The 22,013-nt window shown below is 40.6% G+C and overlaps 3 protein-coding genes across 3 annotated transcripts in view; 2 read left to right on the top strand and 1 right to left on the bottom strand.

The window, feature by feature from the left end:
- Positions 1–1,635: 1,635 nt before the first annotated feature.
- zcchc4 (zinc finger, CCHC domain containing 4) lies at positions 1,636–17,818 on the bottom strand. Its single transcript, XM_086285306.1, has 13 exons — positions 17,657–17,818; positions 10,585–10,703; positions 10,419–10,501; positions 10,056–10,328; positions 9,411–9,491; positions 4,502–4,574; positions 4,269–4,419; positions 3,712–3,812; positions 3,090–3,211; positions 2,401–2,476; positions 2,244–2,295; positions 1,993–2,140; positions 1,636–1,882 (listed from the first exon to the last, which is right to left on the bottom strand). Exons 1-13 carry the CDS (start codon positions 17,742–17,744, stop codon positions 1,819–1,821), a joined length of 1,431 nt encoding a protein of 476 aa, XP_086141432.1. The 5' UTR covers positions 17,745–17,818; the 3' UTR covers positions 1,636–1,818.
- LOC147336247 (E3 ubiquitin-protein ligase TRIM62) lies at positions 4,686–8,594 on the top strand. The gene is made up of 7 exons (XM_086285307.1): positions 4,686–4,824; positions 5,218–5,436; positions 5,945–6,040; positions 6,181–6,417; positions 6,504–6,523; positions 6,621–6,751; positions 7,462–8,594. Exons 1-7 carry the CDS (start codon positions 4,735–4,737, stop codon positions 8,058–8,060), a joined length of 1,392 nt encoding a protein of 463 aa, XP_086141433.1. The 5' UTR covers positions 4,686–4,734; the 3' UTR covers positions 8,061–8,594.
- A 1,059-nt stretch (positions 17,819–18,877) lies between the features above and the next one.
- ablim2 (actin binding LIM protein family, member 2) overlaps positions 18,878–22,013 on the top strand; it is a 94,543-nt gene continuing 91,407 nt past the window's right edge. The window contains exon 1 of the transcript XR_015128239.1: positions 18,878–19,160. The gene's annotated coding sequence lies outside the window, so the exon portion shown is untranslated. The remainder of the gene's footprint in view (positions 19,161–22,013) is intronic.

Below are 22,013 nucleotides of genomic sequence, written 5' to 3'. Positions count from 1 at the left end.
AAAAAAGGTAAACAGTCATCCTGGCACATACCAGCTTTTCACTTTTGACACTCTTTCATTCGACACCAAATCTGACTCTCCTCACTTAGACAGCAACATAAGCCTGTTTTTATTTAATGTACCCGGTGTTATTTTTCTTTTCTGACCTGTCATCATCAGTATATCCTACAGTTTCTAACTAATATAATTGAGGACTCCCTCTACCTGGACTTCTGGTTTTATACAGAATAACAAAACTAGCCACTTGATTGCTGGGTGATTAGGAATTACATCGTATGAGCCCAACTATGTTCAGCAGTGAGTCTACAGTAAGATACATAAAGAATCACTTTGGCTTCACAGGATCATTCCATCAAAGGTGGCTGTCAGAATAAAAGCATAAAATCAGTCACTGTTTACATCCACCGTGAAGAGGGAAGTGCTCTTGGGTCTGGAAGCCTTCACTGCTTGAACCGGGTAAACATCACTGAGAGCAGCAGTGTCAGACTCCTGTCTTTTTTTCATCATCACCAGAACCATTACTGTCAGGTTCAGTGCATAATTTTGGCAGGATGTGCTGTATACCCTGTTCTATTAGAGCTTGCCCAAACAATGTCTATATCTGTACTCCGACTTGCAGTGTGGAGAAATCACACTTAAAGAAATGTAATGATTGGTGGGAAAGATTTTTAAGTAAACCTCAACAATGCTGCCATCAGCTGGCCAAACATGAACTCAAGATGTGGTGCAACAGTAGAACGCTATAAAATTAAACTACAGGAAAAATTAAACTATGCTAGTGATGATCTATTAAATGCATAAGATCCTGCTGTTCATTCTTAGAAAGTGGTTATAATGTGCAAAGACACCTGCCAAGGACTGTAAACCTATTATAAAGCCATTCTTAACTGCAATTACAAAATTGCTGAAATACTCAGAAGAGCACTGAAATTTTTTGAGCCATAAAATCTTTAATGTCAGAATACTCTCACAGGAAGAGCTTGTGAAAAGGGAATAACAGGGCAGAAACAAGCCTACAGGTTTAAGTCCAGAGCTCTGAAAAACTTGAGAAAAGCCATTTTTCCTATAGTGAACACAAGGACACGTATTTTAGTGAACTGCAGCATATTCTCTATCCATTTTGCTGCTGCTCTTGGGTTTTCACGTCTTTCAGGAGGTGTATTTGAGCCAATAGCTGCTCCTCTCTAAGCCTGGTGCTGGTCTCTTCCTGTTAAAAGGGAGTTTTTAAATCACCCAACATGCTAAATGCATCTTGTTGACTGTCTGATTGTTGGGGTCTTTCTTAATTTTGTAGGAAATTAAGTTGTAAATGAAATTGGTCTGAATTAGACTAAGTCAAAATGATAAACAGGTGCAATCTACATTATATGGGCAATTAATGCAAAAAGCTTTAGTTGCACCTATAGGTTGCACTGTACACTAGCTGGCCCTGGAAAAACCTGCAGCGTTACAGATCAAAAAGGACTGATTACTGCTCTTTGTTTCTGTACTGGCTGAAGGTGATAAGCTAGTATTTTGAGAACACTTGAATACAAAGCCATATTATGTGGATGTGAAATTTAGCTGTGGACCTGGAAACCTCCACAGAAAGCTTTACTTGTCAGTTCAGCATTTAAAGAAAAGTACAAACCAAACTCTCCCTTCAAGTTTTATTCTGTTACAACACTTTAAACCACTGCCAAAAAAAACCATGCTGAAAAGGAAAAAAATATTGCTTTGGATTGCACAGCTGAGAAGGTACTGCCTGACTACTGAAGTCACAGAGACTTTCCAGCCAACAACTTTGCTCTGCGAGCTGCACCAGACTTCCTCTTTGCTTTAAGTCTGAGGAGGGACTGGGGGGGATCCTTTTTTTCCTCCAACTTTGGCTTTGGTCCGATGTCTGGAGTAGTAAAACACAGACGAGCAAGTTAAGACGTGTAAATATTAAATCTTACGGGTAGAGTGGAGTGACAAGATTTATCCCTTAACAGGAACAGATCCCTGGCTCACCTGTTGAACCTGTGTGTGTGTTTGACAGAGCAGTCTTTACGTTTGTGCTCTGGGCTTCCGCAGTTAAAGCAGCCCTCCTTCCCTTCACGGGTGGTACATGGGTGGTCTGGCAGGGCACAACGGCCACAGGACTGGCAGTGCTCCCAGGCTTACAGGAAAGATATTTAAATAAATTCACAAGAAATATATGGGAAGTGTGACGTGAAATCAGTAACTGCACATCAGTTTGCATCTGTGATTAATCGACCTACACGGTTTCACACATTTCACACAGGTTGAGCAGTGCTTCCATTCTCGGCCGTCCTGCAAACACAGAAAATACAGGTTGTGACATGCAAAGATTCAACGGAAACTTGATGCAGTGCCTTTTCAGTTTAAAAATAAAATGCAGTCACACGAGTTTCGTACCTTGGATGGGCAGAGGTTGCATTTCGCACAGTGTTTGTTCAGGGATGAGACATATCTCTCACATAAAGGGCAAAATCTAAAAACGAGAGGGTCATTCACAAATTAAACACTTTAAATTCAAATGTGCAGAGTTGCTTAAATACACACAAAAGACAGACAGACGTCTGACAGTTTGTGTTTCACAAAACTCTCATGTGTTTATGCATTTTATTAACTGCACAAGGAAAACCTGGAGTTGGCGGTATGAGCTGTTCATTTCTTCACATATGAAAGTCTTGAAAATACCAAAATAAAAACGCCAACCCCATTTTTAAAATGAAGCTGAGGGATTAATGACAAATAACACCAATGAATTCATGCATCCATTAGTTTCCCCATTAAACTGCCTTCTTAACTTTGTGCTAAATGTGATATCTTTAATTAAACACTTTTAAATGTAGCTCATAACTTTGCCCTTTTTATGGCGATGATTTTCTTACAGTTGAGAAAATTAACAGATGATTTTTATTCTCCACAGTTAACCAAAAACATGACTTTGGTCAGTCTATGCTCAAGCCCTTTTAGTTAACATCAAATCACAAACCGATAACAATCTATTCAAATGTTTTATCACATATACTTTAAGACATTCTCATCTCCAACATTATTTCTGAACACGTCTGAATTTAACTGAGTGAACATGTAGTAACCTGTAACCTTCCTCTTTGGGAAGGATGATGTCTCTGGGTGAAAGATTAGTGAAGAGTCTGACAGGAGACTGTTTTCTGCCCATCTTTCCATGTTTATACAGAGGATGGTTGTCATAGTCCACCTGGTTCAAAAGAAAAACTGAAAATTTTAAAACTGAAATTTCATTACTTCTAGTTCTAAATCTTTTATTTGTTTTTGTGACCATAATATTCCACTGTAAAGTGCACTGAAATATTTAATAAATAAAGTAAGCTCGAGGATCTAGGGAAAGTGGAGCATTGATAAAAAGCATAGCCTTGATTCGGTTTGTAGTCTAATAACAGTAACTATGTGTGAGTCAGCATGCTGCAGCTGAAGCAGGAGCCAAAAACACATTTTAAATAACTTCAATTTAAGAATGCGCATAAATTGTTGTCTCTATGTCACATTTGATTGATAAACATAAATAATAAGGGGTAGAGTACGAGTCAGTGGAACTTTTCATTCGACAAAATTATGAGTGTCTATGCAAGTAAATATTATAGCGCATCACTTAATGTTATTAGTTTAGAAAAACCTAAAGCTATACGTACGCAGAGAGTAATATTAGCTGATGACTCTAAACTGCTGCCTTGCTGTTACCTGGTAATCCAACATGCTGAATGATGGGAAACACTCCAGTATCCGAGGCTCAAAGAAATAAGGGAAGACCCAGATCATGGGCATGTTAGCATTACTGCTGTCTGCACACACAAACACAACATGCATGTTACAGTCAAACACTAGATTTCTTCATTTAAAGTAATAGTTCTAATAGTAAACAAAAAGTCTCTTTCCTTGAGCCATGCAATGACTTGCTGCTACTATAACTTTAGCTTAACCCTAACCTGCAGAGAAAAGGATTGTAAGCAAATCTACAGTCTTTGCTTCTTTTAGCTCGTTTTGCTGTTAGTCTGTATAATTTAAAGTCTTACACTTCTCAACCAACCTCCTTTCCAACACCCAATAGAGCTTCTAAATGTATCTTAATGCTGCTCCACTTTGTGTGTCTGCTAACATGTTAGCCATATCAACTTTAAATTATGATAACATTTTAGCATAAAGTTTTGTTTTTGCATCTTATACCTATTAAAAAAAAGACACAAGTCATAAATATAAAAAGAAACAATTAATTCTGAAAGTTCCACAGCGGTGCTGACCAGAGCTCTGCAACTTCTTCCATGTGTGAGATAGCAGAGAGAAACTGTTGGCCAGGGGCTTCACCAGACCACCAAACGGAGGGTCGGCTACCATTGCCACCTTCTCCCCGTCAGACTCTCTGAGGAAGTTCTTCAGGGTTGCACTGGATGACTGATAAGAGAGAAGGCTTTATCAAACTCGGCTGTTGATGGAAAGTTTGACTGAACTAGCAGGACATCAGCTCAACTCCTACCTCTCCACCAAAGAAGTGATGGTTAAACATGTTGTAATGACAGAACTCATCTTGACTGTAGAACTGAGCATACCTGAAACAGAAAGATTTTGTTTGGCTTTTTATTATGCAACAGACTGTTCAGTGCTTCCGGACGCTGGTTAAAAAAAAAAGAGAACAAGTTTGAGCCTATTGACGACTGGTATACAGCACATTAGGTAACAACACAGCAGGGAAGGATAAGGTGTCTGACTATGTGCTGCAAGCTGAAGCTTGTTACCCAGGAACATACCCATCCTGCACTTCTAGCACAACGTTACAGAAACAAACAGCAGCGAACTCAGGTAAGAAGTTCTTAAAACAACATTATTTGATAATGGTTAAAGAATATCCTTTAGTCCAGATATGCTGCCTTATTAAACAGTACACAACAGAACAGACTCGTCTCTTTGAAACTTGAATAAAAAAAACAAACATTGGATTTAATTATTATTATTTTATTTAAATTATTACAGTAGGTCAGACTTGGAACTCTGATCTGGAATAGATTTTTGGTAAAGGCTTGGCATGAAATGACAGGTTTTCTCAAACTTTTCATAGCCCTGACGAGTTAATTTAATCTATACACACACAAATACACAGCAGAAGCTAATTCCAAGAAAGTGCTTTTTTAAATAAAAGGTAAATGAGAGAATGACTTATGTAGAAATGTAATCTGTTTTTATTGTTTTGTTCAGTCCTCAGAAATGGCAGAAAGAGAGTCGTGCTCCCTCGGTAATGGAACGTCAACAGCCGTTTACACTAATCTTTTAGCGCCCTCTGAAGGCATCCACAGCCTACTGCAAGACGGGCTGAGCTTCACTCCACTGGACGCTAGCAGTGACGGCACTATTCAACCTTTTTCTCGTTCACCCAAACTACAGCGTAAGGCTGCCAAAACCGCACAACCCTCTCAGGTACAGATGTTTTGATTGGCTGGAACATACACCAATCGGCTATAGCATTAAAACTAGCTGCTAAATATTAATAAATCGCTCTAGTGCTGCCAATCTCCATAAACCCGGCTTGTGGATTAACATCTTGTAGGTCAGGGGTGGGGGAACTCCAGGGCGCGAATGCAATGCTGCATGAAGTATTTACTGTGTGATTCTTACACACAGACTTTAGAGATTTTACCACTATCTACTCATGGGTCATAGGCCATAATGACTGTGACCTAATCAAGGCAACACTGTGCATTTTCTCTCTATAAAACTTTTCTTTATTCGAGAGCTCAGCAACCAGCAGCCCCAAAAAAAGAAAAGGAATACTGTCATATAAATCTCAGTTTAGTGTCGAACTCTTTAAAGAACAGCAGGAACTGATTAACAAGTATGACGGGATAGATAGATCATAGAATCATCAGGTGCCAAAGACCGATCATTTAGATCATTTATGATACAAAAAGTGTCCTGTTGTCTGCAGGAGCAGTTAACCAGACGTATCCAGGAGCTGCAGGCTGAAACGTCCAAGACTAAGGCGCGCATCCAGTCTCTGAAGAAACGCAAGGCCGATCTCTCTGTAAGTAAAAACCTAAAACTACCAGCACTGAAAAATTACCTAATACATTTCTGACCACCAAGTCCAAGGACTGCAAACAGAGCAATGATATATAATAAATCCCTAATAACATGTCCTCTTAATCACGCTCCTTACTGAAGAGGACCACAGAGGTCATGAAGCAGCAGGTTCGAGAGCACTTTGAGAACATGCGGTGCATTTTGAAGCAGGATGAACAGGTGATCCTGGACTCCCTGGAGCTGGACCTGAGGCATACAAGGACCAAGCTGGACCAGGTTCTAAAGAAGTGGGATAACTACCACGACCAGGTCACCAAGAGCATGAGCAGCATACAGAGAACGTTGAGTAAAAGCACCACAGCGAAGGAAGGCGAGCAGGTCTGATTTACATACAGCTCAATAACAAAGCTATAAGTAGTGTTCTTTTATTTTAACCAGTATTTCTGCTTATGTCTCATCTCAAGGGTCACTCTGAGACTGCAAGGTAAATCGCTGCACCTTTTACCTTTGCTGCTTCATCCCCGTACAGGTCTAAATCACACCTCTGTGCCTCACTTTGATCTTTGTCACCACTCCTCCAGCCTTAAGAAGCCAGACACGTCTGAGAAGGAAATCAGGCTGAATGAAGAGAGATTCGAGAGGCTTCTAAAAACACTCTCCTCCATCTCCAAAAACCTCAAGGCCAGGCTGCAGAGGAAGACTCTACTCTTAGGTACTAAGATGCTTACATCTACATGCTATCAGGCTAACTCATTTACAGCAGCAGAGTGAGTGAAGTTAGGTGTACTTTGGGAGCATGACAGAACAAAGTAGGCCAACCAAGGGATGCTTTATCTGGTTAAAATAACACCAAAAAAAAAATAAACGTTTTTCTTCCCCCCCCCCTGCAATCTACAGTAAATGTCTGCTCCAGATTACTCATTTGCTGCATATACAAATAAATCAGTCATTGTGTGAAAAAATGGTTGGATGGTGTTTAGGTCAAACTATAGGTATTGATGATCATGGCATCAAATCCATCAACTCTCAACTTAGTAGATCCAAATAGCCAATATCAGCTGTTTGCTGAGCTGTTGATGCTAATGCACTGAGCCACCAGGTGCTTCTTAATAAGTGTGGATGTTGGCTTTCTACTTATCCATAGTTCCCACATGCATTGGTCTTCTCTCATTAGAAGCATTCCATCAATTCCATATTGTCAGTCCATTTCCATGTATGCTGTGCTCCAGTAGCCCACTTCCTAAGCAATTTGACCTCTCCCCCCATCCCCACCCTGTAACACTAATAACCTGTCAAATCAAATATGCGGCGCCATCTGCTACAATCACGAGTAATAATACATTTGTTTACAATTTGTTTACAGTAACTCTGATAATAACAAAAGATCAAAATCTCATTAACAAATTATTTCATTCTTTTCAGATTCTTTCCCCATAATGATCGACAGGCAGTCTTGCCATAATCTGATCAGAGTGACATCAGAGGGGCGGGGCATGTCCTTCTCTGGCTCTGCTTGCCCAGCTCCAGAACATCCCCTTCAGTTTGATATGGTATGCTGTGCTCTGGGGTCCTCTCCCATCACAGCAGGTCAGAGTTACTGGGAGGTAAATGTCCGCTGCTGCTCAGCCTGGGCTGTGGGTGTAGCCTATGACACCCTTGAGAGAAAGGGCAATGACAAGGGCGCCAAGCTGGGCCGAAACAGGAACTCATGGTGCGTAGAGTTTCAGAACCGCAATCTGACCGCGTGGCACAACAACCGGCACATATCATGTCAAGGAGTGGGGCAGACTCCAATTAGAAAAGTGGGAGTGTGGGTTAATTATGATAAAGGCCAGCTGATATTTTACGATGCAAAAAACATGGTTGTCCTGCAAAAGTTCTCAGCAGCCATGACACCGGTGTTCGACAGAGCTCATCACCAGTTCACTCAACCCCTGTACCCCGCCATACGCTTCCTGAGACCACCGGACAATCAGGTCTGGCCAAACCACTTGGAGTTTTGTTCCCAGAAGTTTCTGTGATACCATTATCATATTCTACATAAAGTTGTGCTTAGAAGTTTACATATGCTCATCATTGTGATGAATGCTATGAATGCTATATCTTTGAGCTACGTAGAACGATTGTACAGCATAAAAGCTTTAATGACTAAAGGCTCAAATATACACTTAAGTCTTTTAACAGATGGCACTGAAATTATTTTTACCTTGACAGGGCCTGTAAATAATTTGATCAATTGACTACAACTGGTAGTTTATCTTTGCCAGCATAAAAAAAGGATTCTCTTGACAGCACTCATGAGACCAAAACTTAGAACAATGGAAAACTCGGAACTGTAGGTTCTACAAAGGATTATAGATTTACACAAGTTCAGAAAGTCTGATGAAATCATCCCCAAATCTGATTCCAGGGTCATCAGCTCAAATATACACAAGTACATATTTGTGCCTGTATATATGCTTTTGACCTTTGAAGCCTGATCCATGAAATAACTGCTAATTTTTTTTAAAAGATTTATGGAGTGTTTATTTAATCTTTTGGCAATAAAAAAATGAAATATTTATTTGAACATATGAGTTTTAATTTGTATCACATATGATACACTAGGCATTAAGGGGTAAAAATGTATCTTCTACAATGGTTTCACACTGAGAAAAGATCGATAAAATCTTTTTTAAAAAGTACCCTGACATTCAATGCCCATGATAAGAACATGAAAAAGTCTGACCACACCACTATAACAATGTGGAACATCTAGCCCAGAGGTATTCAATTAAAATTTAAGGAGGTCCAATTAAACAAAACCAGTATTTCTCAAGTAGCCAAATAGTTGTAATGGTATCTGTATATAGTCAACAACTGGCTGTCATTCAACAGTATTTCAAGAATGGCTAAACTTCAGATTCCCACATCCTCCTCCACAGAAGCATAGTGGTAACTTCTCCATAAAGCAACACACAACCTTTCATACAAGTACCTTGAAAAGCTACATAGCAGAATTTAGACTGAGACATAGTAACTAAAGCTACACTACTCAACTGGCTGATGACAGCTGGAATTGGCCTTGATGATCAGGTTGTAATGTCATGAAACGTACTGCCAGTCCATATATATTCGTTCAGTCAGTCCTGAAATCTTCTCTCATTATGAAACATTAGCATCGGTTTCAAATGCCACCATGTTCTGCTCAGTTATCATTCTTTGAAATGCACAAAGAGGGTTTGCAGAATAAACATGTTAGACTCAGTGAAATGCAGTCTAATTCATTCTCACCTTGATTTTATATACACAAAATAGCCTATGTGCAAACACCTGGAACGCTTTATTATATACAGGAAAGCAGCAACTGATGCATAAATTAGCAAACTTACCTAAAGTCAATGTCCAGCAAGAGACTCTTTATTGGCTCAAGCTTTTGCTCCAGATTTTGCAGCTTGATCAGCTCCTGCAGTCTGACCCAAAAGGCAACAATCTCATTACTGATGAAAAACACATCTGTAAGCGTTAAACATTTAAAGCATTTAACTGAGATTTGACTAATCAAAATATTTAGCCTTCAGTATATGACAGTTACACATAATTGATGTATCACCTGTCAAATGCCATACCTACAGTGACCCACGGTGAAGGCAAAATCATGCTGCAGTGGGAATAGACAGAGAGACTTCTCCAAAATTAAGTAGATGCACCTATGGTATGAATTTCAAAATCCTACATTGCCACTTTCTTGAGAATGTGATGTAACAGAAGGTAGTGTTTTTCCAAGGGTGTAGAGATCACAAAGTGTAGTTGTACAGAAAGATGTACATTAGCAGAGAGGACTTGGTTAGTGTGTTTCCATCATCATAGTTGAGCTCGTCACAGTCAAATTAGAAACCTTAGGTTACATAATGGCTCCATTTCTGCTTTAAGTCACCAGATGAACTGATTCATCGAGGCAGTTCAGACAAGATGCTTCACTATAACCGAGACAAATTTTCTGATACATTCAAAGGTCACACTTGTGTCTGTCTCACCTGGGTGTGCCCACACACAGTATTTTCCTGTATCCCAGACCTGCTAAAGTATCCAAGAGAAAGTTTGCACTGCGGTCCGTGAAAAGGTACTGTGCGTTGCTCTTCTTGTTGTTCAGGGGACACAACAGTGCACTGGGCCTCCTCAGCTGTGCTGCAGTAATGGGAGTGGATATGTGAGCAGAGTGAAGGCTGTGCTCGTCTGGCAGGAGCAGAATCTGACAGTCCTGACAGAACTTCTTCTCGTCCAGAGGGAGCGAGACAAACTTTTGAAATCTGAAGGACAAGATACAAAATCAGCATTAAATAAATAAAATGAAGCTTTATAAACAGCCTAAGATAAGCAAAATGAGTATAAAATCTCACCTGCTGCAGTACTCCTTATGGGGGAAAGGGGGCCTCGTTGACTGGCTCTCTGCTTCTCTGGCCAGCAGCCTGGCTTCTGAAACCTTTGACGCAAGTGAATTGAAACAAACTGATCGATGTCTTACATCGTTTTATCATGAGCTCTGGAATTTTCCAGTAAGCCTACCTTTTCATCTTCCCACTGAAAGAAGTTGCAGTCTTTTCTATCTCGACAGGCCGAACATGCATAAAACCTCCGACTTTTTTCTCCTCCTTTACAAACCTTCTCAAACAGCAAGGTAGGACCTGACAAAATATACAAAGTTGTTAAAAGTTTGTTATATTCCACAGAGAAGAATAATATGGGTCATTTCTAACCCCGGAAGGTCACACAAACATGGGCTAAAGTCTTCAGCTCACCTGTTCATTAAACAGAAATATTTAATCGCCCAATAGCATGGCAGTAACTAAATGTATTTAAAGTTTTGAAATTCAAACTGAGCATAAAAATCGTAAAGAAAAGTAATTTAAGTCACTTTGAATGTAGCATAGTTGGTGTTCCCACTGAGACAACCATCTCTAGGGTTTACAGAAAACGGTCAGTGCTTTGTGCCAAACTGCTTCCCTGATGGCGTTGAAGCCAGAGAAGAATAGTTAATCTGCTTTTAGCTGACCGTGGCATGCAAAAGAGCATGTCTGAATGCACAACATAATACCTCAGCAGGTGCCTCTCCTTTCAGCTAAGAACAGGTAAGTGAGTCTACAAAACTTTGAGCATGGTCTCACAAATTTGGAAAAACATTGGCTGGTCTGATGACTTAAGAATTCTACAGCGATGTTTGGACAGCAAAATTTGGTGTAAGTAACATGAAGTGATGGGTGCATGTGCTTTGTATCAACAGTTCAGGGAGCTGCTGCTGTTATGATGTGGGAGCTTATTTTCTTGGCACACTTGGGCTCCCTAGTACCAGCTGATAATTTAAACACCACAGCCTACTCCAGTTCTGCCACCTTGTCCATTCTCTTATGGCTGCTCCCAGCAGGATAGCGAGCCGTGTCACAAAGTTTGGATAATCTCAAACTGGTTTCTTGAACCTCACAATGAGTTCAGTCTACTCAAATGGCCCGAGAGCACCATAGAGATGTGGTCAAACGATGTATAGCAGACAACTGCGACTGCAACCAAAATATGTGAGAAATGTTTTCTGCACCAGGCACGTGCGGGGGGGGCGCTAGAGGGGCTTGAGCACCCGCCCCTTTCCTGATGGGTGCCCAAAGTGCCCTTTTGTTGAGGCAACTTTTTAAAAAAAAAATTATTATTATTTTTTTTTTTTTATGTGTGTGTGCGTGCGTGCGGAGTCCTGTCTGTGCCCCTCAACAATAATATTTAACTATTAATCACAGTTTTGCTAAATAAAAGGATCTGGCTTGCATCAGTCACATGATCACATTTAACCAATGATCGCCCTTGACGGCAGAACGCGCTGGTTACGAGCCGGGAACGAGCTCACAAAGAGCACGCGCATTTTTAGCGGTCCGGAGAAGCAGAGTGAAGCTGACCCCCCACCCACTTGAAACGTAAAGGCAAATAGGCGGAGCGGTTAGTGCTACGTTTGTGCAGATTTGTGCAGGTAAAATTAGCGTTTGTGCTGCTACCGTTTCCGAGATATTAAACTTTATTTTATAGGTCATTCAAAGGTCACCATCCCCCCAGACTGCTCCAAAACGGGCCAAAATGGTCTACTTTTTTAGTGCTACGTTTGTGCTGATTTGTGCAGGTAAAATTAGCGTTTGTGCTGCTTCTGTTTTAAAGATATTAATGAAAATGAAAAGGTCAACCAGCCCCCCCACATTACCCAAATCCAACAAAAGTGGTATCAAACGTTTGTGCTACGTTTGTGCTGGTTTGTGCTGCAAAGATTTTCGTTTGTGCTGCTATCATTTTAAAGATATTAATAACAATTTCTAGAGGTCATCAGAGGTCAACCAGCCCCCCCACATTAATTAAATCAAACAAAATGGCTGTCAATCAACTGTGCTACGTTTGTGCTGGTTTGTGCTGCAGAAATTTTTGTTTGTGCCGTTATTATTTTAAAGATATTAACAAAAATTTCTAGAGGTCAACCAGCCCCCCCATATTAATGGAATCAAACAAAATTGATGTCAAACGTTTGTGCTGGTTTGTGCTGCAAAAATGCTTGTTTGTGCTGCTAACATTTTAAAATGTTTAATAAAATAAAGTCTTGATGCGTGCTTAATCATCCAGGTAAGTAAATCCCAAAAGGTTGATTCTGTTCATCTGGACATTTTCAGTTGGAGAAACGTTTCGTCACTCATCCAAGTGACTTCTTCAGTCTCAGCTGACTGTAGGTTTCCCCAACCATATAAACAGTACATTTGCATAGTGAAGGAAACTAGCGCCACTGAATGAACAATGTGCCGGGGGGTTAATTCCATGATTGTTAGTATGCAAATTCTTATGACCATTGATCAATGACAACTAATCAAAGCCTATTGATCAATGGCCATGAGTACCATTCACAGAAAGTGGGGAATGGCTACAATCACAGCATTGTAGGATGGCGAAAGATGTACCCTTGGGCCCCCTTTCTCGATTCAGAGATGGTCGGCATCCTGACAGCCCGATGGACGAAGCTGTCTCTCAGTCTGCTGGTTCTGGCCCGGAGGCTCTTCAGTATCCTTCCTGATGGCAGCAAACTGAAGACGCTGTTGAAGGGATGAGTGGAGTCACCTGTAATGGAGACGACCTACCAGATGAGGCAGGTGCAGTAGATCTCCTGGGGAGGGAGGCAAGAGAGGTCCCCACAATGCTCTCAGCTGCTCTCACTACCCGTTGTCATTTTTTCCTGCAGAACCCAATGCAGGAGTCATACCACACAGTGATGCAGCTGTAAAAGGTGCTCATAATGGGGGTTGAATCTCTTGTGCTTCTCAGTTTGCAGAGGAAGTAGAGTCACTGTTGGTCTTCTCCACATTCAGGGACAGGTTGTTGTTGCTGTACCACTCTGGCAGATGGTTAACTTCACCCCTGTAGTAGATCTCGTCGTGGGTCAGCAGAGTGAAGAGAAGGGAGCTCAACACACATCCTTGGGGAGCCCCCGTATTCCGTGTTCTTGGGCTGGAGGTGTTGCTGTTGACCCGTACTGTCTGCTGTCTTCCTGTCAAGAAATCTAGCAGCCCGTTATACAGCAAGGTGCTGATCCCCAGCAGATCCAGTTTGTGAATGAGTTGCTGGGGAATGATGGTGTTGAATGCTGAACTGAAGTCTATGAACAGCACTCTGACATATGAGTCTCTAGTGTTCAGATGTGTGAGGGCTGAGTGAGGGGCAGTTGAAATTCCATCATCGGTTGAGCGTTTTGACCGGTATGCGAACTGAAATGGATCCAGGTTGGGGGAAAGCAATAATTTGATTTGATGCATGACTAACCGTTCAAAGCACTTAACTTAATAATGATGGAGGTGAGTTTGACAGGACGGTAGTCCTTAAAGCAGGAGATAGATGACTTCTTGGGTTCAGTAATGATGGTGGAGGGATCTCCACACACTGTCTGGGGATTGTGTCACCACGGTCTGTAGAGTGGGCTTGTAGTCTGTGATGGTTTGTATTCCTTGCCACTGCCTCCAAGTATCTCTGCTGTCGCTGAAGCTTTGCTGTAACTGATGCCACGTGACAGGTTTGCCCTTGCTGTTCTTAGACTCACCTAATTCCGGCTCTGAAGGCTTGCATTTTTCAACTTTAGGAGCATTTAAACCTGACCTGTGAGCCATGGTTTCTGATTGGCCCAGACAGTGATAGTCCTGGTCTCTGTGACATCATCGACGCATTTTGGGATGTAGGCAGTGACAGTTTCTGTATATTCCTGAAAGTCTGTGGTGTTGTCGTGTGTGGCGGCCTGTGGTAGAAAAGCAGTCCCTCTGAGGACCCTTCTGGCCACACCTGTACCTGCTTACGAACTGGTTTGTTGACTTTGAGCAGGGGCCTGTGGGAACCCATGGCACACCTAGATTTCTGCCTGTACTGACCCTTATGCAAAATAGGTGGAATTAAGACACAGTTCCAAAAGCAAACACAACTGATCAGTGCTGAGAGTGGTCCTGTTGCTGAGGTTGGGATGATCCTGTAATCTCTTATGAACAACCTCCAACGCTTCTATGACTGGGATGCAAGTGAAGACAGATGTAACATCTCTCTCTCACTGTACATGTACTGTTTATAAAATTAGGGAAACATAACCTGCACAAACAAAATAATTTGCAGGACAAATGTTTGACATCAATTTTGTTCGATTTGAAGAAGGTAGGGGGGGCAACTTCACTCACGGGTGTTTATAAGGTTGGGGAAACCTGCAGTCAGCTGAGACTGAAGAAGTCACTTGGATGAGTGACGAAACGTTTCTCCAACTGAAAATGTCCAGATGAACAGAATCAACCTTTTGGGATTTACTTACCTGGATGATTAAGCACGCATCAAGACTTTATTTTATTAAACATTTTAAAATGTTAGCAGCACAAACAAACATTTTTGCAGCACAAACCAGCACAAACGTTTGACATCAATTTTGTTTGATTCCATTAATATGGGGGGGCTGGTTGACCTCTAGAAATTTTTGTTAATATCTTTAAAATAATAACGGCACAAACAAAAATTTCTGCAGCACAAACCAGCACAAACGTAGCACAAACGTTTGATACCACTTTTGTTTGATTTGGGTAATGTGGGGGGGCTGGTTGACCTTTTGACCTTTACATTTTCATTAATATCTTTAAAACAGAAGCAGCACAAACGAAAATTTTAGCAGCACAAACCAGCACAAACGTAGCACAAACGTTTGATACCACTTTTGTTGGATTTGGGTAATGTGGGGGGGCTGGTTGACCTTTTCATTAATATCTTTAAAACAGAAGCAGCACAAACGCTAATTTTACCTGCACAAATCAGCACAAACGTAGCACTAAAAAAGTAGACCATTTTGGCCCGTTTTGGAGCAGTCTGGGGGGATGGTGACCTTTGAATGACCTATAAAATAAAGTTTAATATCTCGGAAACGGTAGCAGCACAAACGCTAATTTTACCTGCACAAATCTGCACAAACGTAGCACTAACCGCTCCGCCTATTTGCCTTTACGTTTCAAGTGGGTGGGGGGTCAGCTTCACTCTGCTGTCCGGAGCTGTAGGAGAGACACAGACTGATGCGACAAAACCAGTAAGTAGGTGTACAGCGTGCACTGTAGTGTGTAGCACCCAGGAGTATTGGCTTATTACGTACACGTTGGTAAGCTGTCTTGTAGCAACTGACGAACTGAAACAAACGAGCGTGCTGTGTGTGCAACAGCGCGACAAACATTACCTGTCCTTTTATTAACTGCACAAGTAGTGCTGGTCATAGCTGCTGGCTACCTGGCTGTCATGGGTCTGTAGCTCTGTCACCGTTTTTGGGAACATATTTAGTTTTAAAGTATTTAGAAACATATTTAGTTTTAAAGTAAGTTACAGAGCTTTTCCTGCCTTTCTGGAGGGATTATATTTCACTAAAAAACGATCTAATATGCATGTCCACATAATAATTATTATAATATATTTAAAAACACAAGCTGTATTTTAAAGAACATAAATTAAGAAGCAGATTATATTAGATTTATATTTTAAATAAGACAAAATTTGGATTTTACAGTAGTGAAATTATTGTATCTCTACAGTTTTAAAAATGTAATAAGCTTTGCCCCTGCACAGAGTGGATAGTGAAACAAATGGAATCATCATAAATACATTATTTCATATTTATTACTTCCCCCTCCTCATTGCTTTATTATTGTAGCTCTAGTAATAAATAATAATGTAAGGATTCTGGATCAGCACCGTGATGCCCATAGTATATACAGTATTCTGAAGAAGATCTAAAATGTCACTGTGTGTGCATGTGTGTGTTTTATGTATATGGATTTTTAACATTGTCCAGACATGCCTGGTAAGGACATGAGGAGGAAACAGTAGGAGCTGTGTGAGGCTACTAAAGGCAGGGCTATAACATTTTTCTGTCATCATTTTATTATAGATTAAGTGCTGGAGTTGTTAGGTGTGGATAATTAGATTATAGTTTATTGCAATAGCAAGTTGTGCCTTGTTCTCACATAGACAGCAAGTGGAGAGTGATATATGAAATGATGGGATGGAAGGAAGAAGAGAAGCAAAGAGTGATTCACAGGCAGAGCCTAAATTATTTCTCACAGTTTTTGTTGCCTTATGGTTCCAAGCGCTGTCACCAATCTTTGCATTTTGTTATTATCTCATGACACTTGTTTAATCAGCTACCATCTCTCCTATGGACTTTTTAATGTCTACAGTCTCAGATCAACACAGCCCTGCCCTTCCCATATTAGATTCTTGATGAATGTGTGTTGTTGTTATTCAGCCTGGTTCAATGTGCCCCTTTTTAACTTTGAGCACCCGCCCCTTTAAACCTCTCTGCACGGCCCTGTTCTGCACCCTGCAGTATGTGTGGCACAAAGAATCAAAGCAATTTTAAAGGGAAAAGAAAGTCCCCAAAAGTTGATTCTGTTCATCTGGACGGAGCGTTTTCAGTGGGAGAAACGTTTCGTCATCATCCAAGTGACGTCTTCCGTCTCAGCTGACTGCAGGTTTCCCCAGACTTAAACAGTACATTTGCATAATGACTGAAACCAGCCCACTGAAGGAACAAAGGTCATAATTATGCAAATTCTCGTGACCATTGATCAACAACCACTGATCACTGAAAAAGAAAGTCCAAACCGGTCGTGCCAAGGTACGTATCCACGACGGAATTTGTTCCCCCAGCGTGGGGAGCTGTAACTTTGCTGTATAAAGAGCTAACATCTCCAAAATTTCAGGAGTAGTTAGTCATTATAAGAAGTGTTTGTGAACTAAAGATGAAGAATGAGAGATACCGTTTGTCCGTGATTTGGACAACCCAGTGGATGCTGGAGACGAAGGGTAAACAAACTCTGTCGGAGATGCCTTCCTTGGCACGACACCTGTAAGCGTGTGTACTATATACACATGTACACATGTAGTAGATTTCATTTTCAGAAATACACCCCTATTACTGCTAGCTACTATAGGCAGGATATATTAAAATACCTTGATTACATGTATAATATCATCACAGACAATCTTGTTCTAAGTATATCAATAAAAAGGCTAAGCAACTTTAAAATAAGACATCAAACTCAGTTTGGCTTACTCTAAGTAAACTTACCATGAGAACAACACGGGGCTGTTTTCCCGCCCTCACCGAGAATAACTTCTATTCCGTAACTGTTGCCATATTCCTCGTTTACATCCATTCTGTCGATTTTATGCAACAACAAAGTTTAGCTTTAAACCTTTCAACATGATGGCGTGCCCATGAAGCCCTTTTCTTGTCGCGGAGATATGACGTCACAACCACGTTGTCGCAGAAGGCAAAACAAAAGCTGAAATAAGCTCATTGGTCCAGTTTACTTTGATGATGACTGAAATTGTTGTCAAAATTTACGAATTTCAGTTGTGTGGGGTTAATTGTATTGGTAGTGGTTAATAGGAGTAAGATCATGATAAAATCCGATGTGTTATCGATATATTTTAGGAATTTATGCTATTGTATGGAGTGACTTTAATTCACATGCAAAATCATAATTTATTTTATAATTAATTGGACATTGATTGTCCAAGGAGCAGTAGTTTAAAAAAAATCATTAAATATATTAGTGTTGAACCACAGAACCCTTTCCTTACCTGTATATTTAGCAATAGATTTATTTCAAATTAGAATGAATTTTTGTGAAATAAGTATTCAAAAACAAAGACGACTTTTACAATGAGGTTTCTTTATACCAGGAGGAATGTAGTCCACCGCTGGATACTCTGTCATTACACGGCGGGTTTTCTTTAAGAAAAATACAATTCCCATAAATTCCGAGCCATGAGCGCAGTGGCGCTGTCAGCTGGATGCTGAAGCTTCAAGAGACAACACTGCCGCTGTTACCTAAATCCAAACAGGAAGCTTGCAGTTTATGTCTTCAAAGTAAAATACATTTTAGTGAAATAAGAAGGAATCGATCATCTCCAAATGTTTTCTTTTATTTGAGTGATGGAAAAACTCTCCCGAGACGCTTACCCCTAAAATCTAAACAGAATAACAAGTTCCAACAAAAACATTTGCCAGTATTTATTTGTTATACATATATTCCATATATTTATTATATTTTCAGATCAAATTCGCACAAACAGAGAGTAAAAAGTAGCTTTGGGATTCCCAGTAGCCCAGATATAAAGGTCGCATTTCTGCTACATTTTATAACATAGAGCACAGATACGCTACTTAACCGTCAGCGTTCAAACTGACATTTATTTTGAAATGACGCACCGGACACTGCTCAATCCCTTCTTCTTTCGAGTTTGACACTAGCGTTTCTGCACCGTGCGCCCACACCCAACCTGCACCGTCTGCTGTACGGAGAGGCAGCGCAGTTCTGCAGTGTGTGCAGGACATTGTCCTCACGGTGCAGCTGTTTGTGGAAATCTGTGCGGCGTCAGCAGCCAGGCACAGCCGGACTCTCTGCTGCACTTTCCCGTGTAAACATCTCTCTGTCATTCATTCGGCTGGCTGCCACTGAAGCTTGCGCGCTTTGCATCCATGTACTGTTAATGTGGATAGTGACTTGTTTACTGTGCATCATCTGACTGGAGAATATATCTGACTGGCACCATGAGCAGCACGAGTAAGACCGATTAGACTATTTTACATTAAACACTGCGGTTTTTTAACTACACAAACGCAAATGTTTTAGTATTAATAGAAACATTCCAATAATATCTTCTATAATATCTTTTAAAAGGATCATCATAAAATCCAGTTAGCTGATCAATACTGTGTCTTTTCTTCTTTGTCTCAGGTAATGGTGCTTTTTTGTTTTTGTTTGTTATTATGTGATCAGGTGTGGAATATATGGTTAAAGTGTATTTATAATCGGTTAAAACATAAAAATAGTTCATTCCCTCTCTTTGCTGCAAAAGGGGCACCAGAACGCACCTAGATAACAGATTCTACATTAAAGACTAGAATCTGAAGTTTAGACAAAGCTTCAGCTTTAATCCCTTTGAGAAATGATATTATGTGGGTTAATTAGGTTGCAGCTACACCCACAGTGGCTTTGGTGGCTCTTTTCATCATGTGGCTCTGCATTGACTGTATGCCTCTGTGTCTACAGCAGGCCTGACTTCTGGTGAGGTGCTGCCAGCTGTGGCACAAAAAGGTTGATCGTTATTTGAAGTCTGTGTGTCGTGTCAACTAGGCAGTTAAGTGCCATTCTGGTTTGCTTGTGCAAATAAATCCAAGAGCTAAACTTGCAACACAAGTTCCACAATAATAAGTTCCTAATGCGATAAAGCTCCTCGGCATGAGGTGTGGCAGTAAATAAAATGTTGTTAAGACATAAATTTGCTTAAGGGTAAATTACAAATGGATGTGTTATAGCTCACAAATAACACACAGAAGATGAGTAGGCAGTCTCATAAAGGGATGGACAAGGTCATCAACAATGCTCAGGTAGGCAGTGGTGTTCAAACTCAGCTCAGCCTCCACAGCATGAGCCATTGATGCCAGCAGGACGGCTCCATCCTGACCCTATCATCCAAATGTTTTTTTCCTCTTTTGTTGAAGTTTGTGAGGGTGTGTGAACTGTAGTTTCCTGTTGTTAGCTGGCAGGAGTAACGCCTGTGCTGCTGCAGCATATCTGGTTCATAATTTGTGTTGCATTCAGAGATGCTCTTGGCTGCAACGAGTGGTTATTTTAATGACTGTAGCCCTCCTATCAGCTCAAAGCTGTCCTCTGACCTATGGCCAAGGTCGCTCACAGGCTATTTTCACTTTTTTGGACCATTCTCCGTAAACCCTGGTTGTTAAGGGAAACCCCAGTAGATCAGCAGTTCCTAAAATACTGAGACCAGCCCATCTGGCACCAACAACCATGACATGTTTAACGTTACTTCAAAGCACCTTTCCTTCATTCTGATGCTTGGCCTGAACCTCAGCAGGTCATTGTGATCATATGAACTGTCTGCCATGTGTGTGTATTTGCCATAATGAGTAGCTAAACTGCTGTACCTCACAAAGTGGCCAGTGAGTTAGTATCATTGCAGATGTGTACTCATGTTAAAAATTGTTTAAAGAAATGAGTAAACACTTAGGATTCAGACTACAACATATTTTTTCTACTTTTGGATTTTAATTATGTCAGTGAAAGGCTGTAAGCACAGCAGTCCCACCCAGCTGTTGTTCAAACACTGTTTGTGGGGGCAAAGACAATCAGAGGAAAGAGGGAGGGAGACTGGCCTTTAAGAGAAAGGAGCTAAAATTGCTCACTTTATGACTCTTGATGAAATGAGGAGCTGCACCAAGGGCCAGTATAAATAATTATTATTTTGAGACTCTAGTAAGATGCACGTTTGATGATGCATACATGTTTCCCCGCCATTTCTGTTTCCTGATGTCTTTTACCAGATGTCAGATTTTAAAACTTGTCCAATCCAAAACAAGTAGAAATGTGAGTATTAGTAGGGAAAGAGATTGGGTTCTTCAAGACAGGAAAATGGACTGTCCTCAGCTTCAATGAGGAAACCGTGGCTGTTGGAGGCATTAATGAGAGTGCTGCAGTGTGCACACCATTATAATCTGATGGAGAAAGAGACAACCCTGAGATGGCATTACTCTGCGACTTTGTCACCTTTCTGTGTGATGCATTTTGATAGATGTAACTTTTTAGCTGATGAAGAATGTTGGTAAAATATGTGATTAGGGATTCAGATCTCTACCTAAGCATGCTGACAGCTGGTCTGCACACACAGGATCAGTATGCTTCTGATAAACAGCTTTATCTGTTGAAGAGGTGCTGTTGTATTTCAGTGTGTTTAGCTAGCAAAAAAAGTCTATTTCGAAGAGATGTGTTCATTAATCTTTACAGAGGGTGTTTCTGAAAACAAGGAAGCTTGGAGCACTGGCAGCTTGTTTTGATGATTGAGCATGTTATTGGAAAACGAAAGTTATGTTTTGAGATATTTTCCTTTCACTGGATTAAGTTGATTTTTGATATTTTCCAGATCACAATCCCGTTACTGTCCTGTTCTGACTTTTCCCCTTATCTTAATCTCATTGTAAAATAATGTTAAGAATTCCAAGTCTACTATCTGGCCCTGCCATAGTCCTACATTACTGTGCAAAAGTCTCAAGCCAATCCTCATTTTTTCATATTTTTCTGGGAAAATAAGTGATAAGTGCAACAATTTCTTGAGCCATGTGCAAATATCATTGGAAACACAGTACAGAAGGCAAAACCAGGGTTTGTACAAGTCTTGGTATGACCACATTTATTCTTCTTTAACTAATTTTCAGGAATAGTTCTCTAGTTTTCTTGCTTCTTGTGTGTGTGTGGGATTGCAGCTGCCAAATAGCAGATCTCAATAGGCAACATATTTAAATGTCCTTCAGCTGTAAGATCATAATCCAGCTTTAATGTGTTAATTACATATGTATGTTTAGCATTTTTGACTCTTTTATCCTGAGGTACTGGTCACAT

This window comes from Aulonocara sp. 'chitande type north' Nkhata Bay, linkage group LG3, assembly GCF_057382095.1.
Source record: "Aulonocara sp. 'chitande type north' Nkhata Bay isolate Kocher_YH1m ecotype deep benthic linkage group LG3, A_spYH_male_GT1.1, whole genome shotgun sequence".
Taxonomy (NCBI): domain Eukaryota; kingdom Metazoa; phylum Chordata; class Actinopteri; order Cichliformes; family Cichlidae; genus Aulonocara; species Aulonocara sp. 'chitande type north' Nkhata Bay.
The sequence above is the reverse complement of the archived record's forward strand: the minus strand, read 5'-3'. Positions and strand labels throughout refer to the sequence as shown.